At 36.3% G+C, this 7,497-nt stretch overlaps 1 protein-coding gene across 1 annotated transcript in view; it reads left to right on the forward strand.

Moving 5' to 3' along the window:
• The window catches only part of THADA (thyroid adenoma associated), a 277,319-nt gene that overhangs the window by 99,123 nt on the left and 170,699 nt on the right, over positions 1 to 7,497 (forward strand). The window contains exon 12 of the mRNA XM_012653863.1: positions 7,206 to 7,295. Coding sequence (XP_012509317.1) covers positions 7,206 to 7,295 — 90 coding nt within the window. The remainder of the gene's footprint in view (positions 1 to 7,205; positions 7,296 to 7,497) is intronic.

Raw genomic sequence — 7,497 nt, forward strand, 5'->3', positions numbered from 1 at the left:
TAAGTAAAATAAAAATTACCTAAACACAAGTGCTGTGATACCAAGACAGTTGATCTGATAACCGAGTCGGCTACTAAATGACTAATGGGCTGGTGGTATATATAGCGTGAATAATGCCGGACAGAGGGATGAATCACATCCTTGGCAGCATAGAGTAGGACAGCATGAGATTTCATCATGTTACTCAGAATGACATGCAATTTAAAACTTATGAATTATTTCTGGAACTTGCCATTTAATGTTTTTGGACCACATTTGACTGTGGGTGACTGAAACGGTGGATAAGGATATTTGTTGTTTTGCATTCTGTAGTTTCAGTTCCCTGCGGCCAACAGTGGTTTGAAAATATTAAATGGAAAATTCTAGAAATAAACAATTCATACATTTTAAATACTACGTCACAATACCTACAGCACTTCATTTCATCGCATAGACATTTTATCATCTCACATCATCACAAGAAGTGTGAGTACAGTACAATAAGATATTTAGAGAGAACACATTCACTTAACTTTTATTACCATATATTTTATTGTTGCATTTTATTATTAGTTGTTAATCTCTTAATGTGCTTAATTTATAAATTAAACTTTGCCATAGGTGTGTATGTATAGGAGAAGACGTGGTATATATAGGGTTTGGGACTATTCATGGTTTTAGGCATCTACTGGGGATCTTGGAATATATCTACCACAGATAAGGGGGGACTACTATATATTATAGTACAGTTTGTTCACTCTTGTTGTTGGACTTATGGCTGCTCTACACATGCTCGTACAAGCCTTCTGATACCCATGTTCAAGAGTTTATCTAGGCCGTTTACCTAGGGGTAGCGTTTTCAAGTCACTGGGTGAACAAATTTCTGGTTTTCAAGAAAATCCCAAATTATGTTTCAGAATTGTTCTAGTAATTTTCATTTCTGTCAACAGTTTCTAAAAGTTCCAATACTTGGTATTATCATACTTTTTAGTCTTTGCTAATTTGAGGATATAAAATAGTTTCTTGGTGTAGTTGAGTGTCTTTTTAAATGTTTATTGGCCACAAATGTTTATTTTCTGTGAAGTATATTTTGATAGGTTTGTCCATTTTTATATCAAATTGTTTATCTTTTACTCATTAATTCACTGGAGGTCTTCGTATATTCTGAATACCGATTATGTAATTTGTAGATACATGCATGCAAATGTTCTATTTGTGGCTTGTCTTTTTATTTTTAATTTTTAAAAAACTTTTCATTATGGGAATTTTCAATATGTCGAAACGAAGAGAATAGTATAATTACCCCTGTATAGCTATCACTCAGCTTTAGCAACCACCAGCATTTTGCCAATCTTATTTCATCTATTTCTTACCCTCCTGTAAAGGAGATCCCAGACACCATGATCATTTTTCCTGTAAATACTTCAGTATGCATTACTGAGTGATAAAAGAGTTTTAAAAAGCAATTACACCACAACTATTATCACATCTAACAAACTTAATAATTTCTTAATATTCAGAATTTCCTTATTGTCCTAGAAATGTCTTTATATAGTTATTTTGGTAGAATTAGGATCCTGACAACATCCACACATTGCATTTATTCTTTTTTAGTTCATACGTCTTTTAAGTTTCTTCATCTCATAAGTCTCTGTTAGTCTGTAACATTTTATACTCTTCCCCTGCCATTGACTTATAAGTGAAACCTGATAATTTTCCTGTGGAATGTCCCAAATTCTGGTTATGACTAAGTGCTTTCTTTAGTATTATTTAACTTGTTCTTCTTTTCCTCCATATTTCTGCTAAATGGCATTTAGAGTTAGAGACTTGATTAAACTCAAATTGAGTTTTCTTTAGGCAAGAATATTTTATAGGTAATATGTGTGCTTCCTAATGCATGAGACATTTAAAGTGGTTCCACCTTTAGTAATGCTGACATTGATCAGTGGGTTCATGTCAGGTTGTGTCATCTTGATTATTCCATTAGGAATTTCCTTATCAACTTTTCACCTAATAGTTCGGCTTCCATTTACTTACTTACTTACTTACTTACTTATTTATTTATGTGAAACAGAGTCTCACTCTGTTGCCCAGGCTGGAGTGCTGTGGCATCAGCCTAGCTCACAGCAACCTCAAACTCCTGGGCTCAAGTGATCCTTCTGCCTCAGCCTCCCGAGTAGCTGGGACTACAGGCATGCGCCACCATGCCCGTCTCTATATATTTTTAGTTATCCAGCTAATTTCTTTCTATTTTTAGTAGAGACGGGTCTCACTCTTGCTCAGGCTAGTCTCTAACTCCTGAGCTCAAACCATCCGCCCGCCTCGGCCTCCCAGAGTGCTAGGATTACAGGCGTGAGCCACCGCACCCGGCCCTCGGCTTCCATTTATAATCACTGCCTTCAACTTATTATTTTTTATTAGGGGTTGTAAAATGGTGATTTTCTAATTCTATTATATCTTCTCCATGTATTGGCTGGAATTCTTCTATGAAAACTGTCTTTAATTATTTGTTACTATTAATACAGTTTTTTTTTCAGGGGATATAGGATAAATGTTTTTCTTTTCCTTTCTTTATTAATTTTCAAAGTATTAAGTTGCTGTCCTAGCAACTTCTAATGGTGACTCTGATGAGTTATATGTTATATAACTCTAATAGTGACTCTAATGAGTTATTATGAACTCATTATGCCATTTATTGATGTATTTCAATGTGTTACAGTTATTTATTTTCATGTTTAAAATGTCATATCTGAGACCATTGTGAATCTGAAGCCTTATCAAATTGCTCTCATTCCTTTTAGCATGACTCTCTTGCCCAGAACTTTTAAGGGTCTTAGACATTACTCATTTGCAAGCTAATAAGTTAGCTTGGCTCAATTTCCTATTGCATAGATGGTAGTAGAAGACATGAGACACGTGGGGTCAGAAATGAAGGGCAGTGTGTTACAGCAGTACCAATGCCAGAGTAGCAGCATTTTTGTGCCAGTGTCCTGAGCCCCAGTGCCCACAGGGCAGTGCAAAGAGTTGTAGAGAGGGATAGATAATACCTGTATATGCAATGGGTTGCTTTACAGGAGAGGAACTCAGTTAGGGGACCTGAATTTTTTATAATGGGCAGTAAACATGTCTTCCCTTTGCTCCAGAGGGAGATACTATATCTACCAAGGCTGTTCATTATATTAATGTAAACATCCTTGAATAGAATCTAGAACAAAGGGCAGTCACCGCACTTCACTTTGCAGTATGTGCAGTAATGTGGGAAGCTCATGGAGAATTGTCTCTCACATCTATCCCTTATTTCTATACTGTCTTTTTTTTATTATGATGATGATTATAAGAGAGAGGGTCTTGCACTGTTGCTCAGACTGGAGGGCAGTGGCACGATAGCAGCTCTCTGTAACCTCAAACTCTGGGCTCCCTGTTTTGTAGTTGGATGACTTAACAGTAGGGATGACCAACCACAAGTTGTGAAAAAAGAATGAGTCACTTATACCTCTGGGAGGCTTCTGTGAATAACCAAGCCTAGCCTTATTTGGGAGAGATCTTCACAGTCTCTGCTGGTGGTATTTCCTTAAACAATGGAAGGTCTCTTACAACGAGACCTAAGGTACAACTCACTATGTTTTGAGGAGAGAGGCAAGTTAATGCCTAAACTAAAGAAATGGAGTTCCAAGGGCACACCTACTGCCCCTGTAAAGAAAGCATTTGTTTATAATTTGGGAAGCTCTCTACATCAGTTGAAGAGCATATATTGACTATGCCTCCAACATGGCCTAACAACCAGCCGGTAACCTTAAAGTTCCTAGTTCAGTGCAAATAATTGATTCTAGTTCTTGGTTTTGGAGAGAGTGCTGTGTGCAGTCATTCCATCCTGTCCTGTTTTGCCCACACCAACAGCTGAGTGGCGTTCGACTGCCCTTTCCAATGACTTAGCAATGGCTACAGAAAAGGGAGAGGCATCCAGAGGTATCGACAGGTGTTTTGCATGGAAGGGTTAGTCCTGGAGCCAAGGCCATTATGTGCAGTTTCTGATAGATTTCTCAGTAGGATTTTAAGGGGAAAGGCAGTCAAATTGTGCTTAGAGCCATCTGATGGAGGATGACAGACCCAGCAGTTAGTTAAATTTAATGTACTTATGACAGTTTGGGAGAGCCACAGTAGAGCATTTTCCTTAGTGAAGGAGGCTCTGTTTTCAAAAAAGCAGAGACCCTTAACATTCTTCCTTCCCTTGTACCTTTCCCAGGTGTCAAGGTTGTTCTTTCTCCACTGACTCAAAATCACTTGTCCCATTTCAGTAGCTATAATTGTACTTTTTTTCAGTTATTTCCTACTTGCAACCACACCTTTTGTCTAGAATGGTCAGGTGCAAGAGAGATAAGGCATTTTTATAAAACGTATAGAAACCTATTATGTCCCCCATGGGCCACCTTAGGAAGACTCAGCAAATAGTGTACTCAAATAAGTGGTCATTATTTTATGATTTAGGACCAGGTCAGTCCAGGTGGCTATACAGAATTAAGTTAGAATCTTATAGGGACCCTTTGGCCAGGCTGCCATATGGAAGTTGTACCACCTAGGCTGTCTGGAGTTGTCACTGGGGAAAAGAAAGAAGCATGCCAGGAATGGTCAGGGCAAAATTATAAATTTTCAAAATAGGTCAAAAACTTCGTTTATTATTTTGTATTTTTTCTTTATGCTCTTTTAAAGTTTTGAATTCAGTGGGATTTAATTTTGTGTAGAGTAGGAGGCTGGAATCCAATTTTAATTGTGTGGGTAATCAGTTATTATAATATTTTTCTCTATGATCTGTAGTGTCAGCTGTTTCACAAATCAAGTTGTCATATATGTGTGTTCCTGTGCTTTCTGTTTTATTGGTTTCATTCTCTCCACAGTGTCTTAATTACTCAAGTTTTATGATATTTTTGGCTATCTGATTGAGTCCTCCAACCTTATTCTTCTTTATGATTAGCTTTGCCGCTCTTACTTTTGGCCCTTGGTGTGTCTATATACATTTTAGAATCTACTTGTTAGGTCACTTAGACACACATACACACACAAACACACACAATTATAATTTTTATTGGAATTGCATTACATTTGTAATCAATTTGGAGAGAATTTCATTGTTATAATATTGAATTTTATTGTTATAATATCTAATCTGTGAGCATAGCACATCTAAGACATATCTTTTTTTATAGCATCTCCCTATTAAAAATATAATATACCAATGTAGAAAAATAAGAACCTTGACCTCTATGTCATACCATACCCCCAAATTAACTTAAAATGGATCGTAGATCTCAACGTAAAAGCTAAAACCATGAATCTTCTAGAAGAAAGCATAGAATATCTTTATTAGGTAGGCAGAGATTTCTTACAGAGGCCATAGAAAGCATGAATCATAACGGAAAAAATTTTTGATTGATTATTGGACTTCATCAAAAAATGTAAAACTTCTGCTCATCAAAAGACATTATTAAGAAAATAAGTTGGCAGGCCACAGACTAGAAGAAAGTATTTGCCATGAATATACGTGCTTTTCCTTTGAAAAGCAACCTATTAATAAAAATGGTTAAAAATCTTGAGTAGATATTTCACAAAGGGCCATGCCAATGACCAAATCACATGAAAAGTATTCAGCATCATTAGTCATCAAAGAAATGCAAATGCAAATCACAGGGAGGTATCACTACGTACCCACAAGGATGGCTGAAATGGAAGGAAAAAAAAGACAGCAGCAAATATTGGAAAGGATATAGGGCCACCAGAACTCTCACTTATTTTGGGGAATATAAAATGTTATAATTATTTTGGAAAACTGTCAGTTTCCTAAAATGTTAAACATATTGCAGTTTTATTCTCAGATACTAATCCAAGAGAAATCAAAACATATGTCCACAAAAAAGGCTTGTACAAGATTTTCATAGCAGCTTTATTCATAATAGCCAAAAAATGGAAAGAGCCATGTCTGTCAGTAGAAGAAAGAACGAACATACGTGTGTGTTCATACTAGTCAACAGTAAAAGAACCAGACTATTGATACATCGAATACCATGGATAAGTTTCACTCATGCTGAGTGAAAAAAGCTCAAAAAAATTTGTGTTATTAGATTTATATGAAATTCTAGAATAGAGAAAACCAAACTGTGGTGATGGAAATCAAATCAGTGGTTCCTCAGCAGAAGCTGGTTGAGAAGGGGCATGAGGGAACTTTATGGGATAATGGAAATTTTCTGAGTCTTGATAAGGGTGTGGATTACATGAGTGTATGTATTTGTGGACCAAATGGTACACTTAAGATCTAAGCATTTTTCTGCATGTAAAATATGTTTCAGTTTTTTAAAATGTGGATATTCTAGGTCTCCATTAATTGGAGTTCTTTAATAGTTATAGAGACAGAATATTTTCCTAAATTCTATATTTTGCTTGAGTTTTTTGATCAGTTATGCAGTCTGAGGAACTGTTTATAGGACCTTGGCAGAGTTCAAGAGTAGTTTTTTTAAAAATGGAAAAGATAATCCTTACAGGTTCCATGGGGGTTGGATCTCCAGAACCTCACATGCCAGATCTGAACTTCTGATAACCATACTCCAAACCAGTGGTTCTTAGTCAGGGACCATTTTGTCCCGCAGGATACATTTGGCAATATCTGTAGACATTTTGATTGTCATGATTGCAGGGTATAGGAGGGGTGTTGTGCTACTGGTATCTAGTGCGTAGAAGCCACAGAGGCTGCTGAACATCCTACAATGCACAGGACAGCCCCCTGAAACAAAGAATTATTTGGTCTAACATGCCATTTGTGCCAGGGTTGAGAAAGCTTGTACTAGACCTGCTGTAATCACCAAAGCTGAGTCAGTCTCAGTTGATTGGTGTTGACTATATTCATAGTTGAAATCAATTGTGGAAACTTGGCATTTTCACAGATTACATATTTCTTCCTTAACAGAATTTAATATCAATATTTGTAAACATATATAATCTTAAATTTTGAGATAAAAGACCATGCATTAAAAACACTTTCCAAATCAAAATATATGTATCATTTCTGTTGATTGTTAAACTCTTAAGATGCTGTAGTTTTTGTTTTTGTTTTTAACTGTTATTGCATTAAATATCCAAACTGATGACCTTAGTTATCTTCCTATTTTAAAAAAGGCTTTATTATCAAGTCAGAGGAAGTAAATGATACTAATTTATCTTTGTCCCCCCTCCCTCCACAGAATGACAGGAAGAGAGTTTTTCTCTCGGTTCCCGGAACTCTATCCTTTTCTTCTCAAACAGTTGGAAGCTGTAGCCAATACAGTGGACAGGTAAGGAGAGAACTGGGTGGGGCAAAATGAAATCAAGTATGTGAATTACTTCATTAATCGAGATTTTCCCCCTAGGCAACTGTTTGTAATAACCCCTTCTTGTAACACAGATGGCTTTTTTTTAAGTGCTTCTTTGTAATTACATCATGTTGCCTGGCTCTCTATAGTGGACTCGTACCTGAAAAGTTGTATAAAATACTGT

The sequence above is a fragment of the Propithecus coquereli genome, unplaced genomic scaffold (genome assembly GCF_000956105.1).
Source record: "Propithecus coquereli isolate 6110/MARCELLA unplaced genomic scaffold, Pcoq_1.0 Scaffold43, whole genome shotgun sequence".
NCBI classification, from domain to species: Eukaryota; Metazoa; Chordata; class Mammalia; order Primates; family Indriidae; genus Propithecus; species Propithecus coquereli.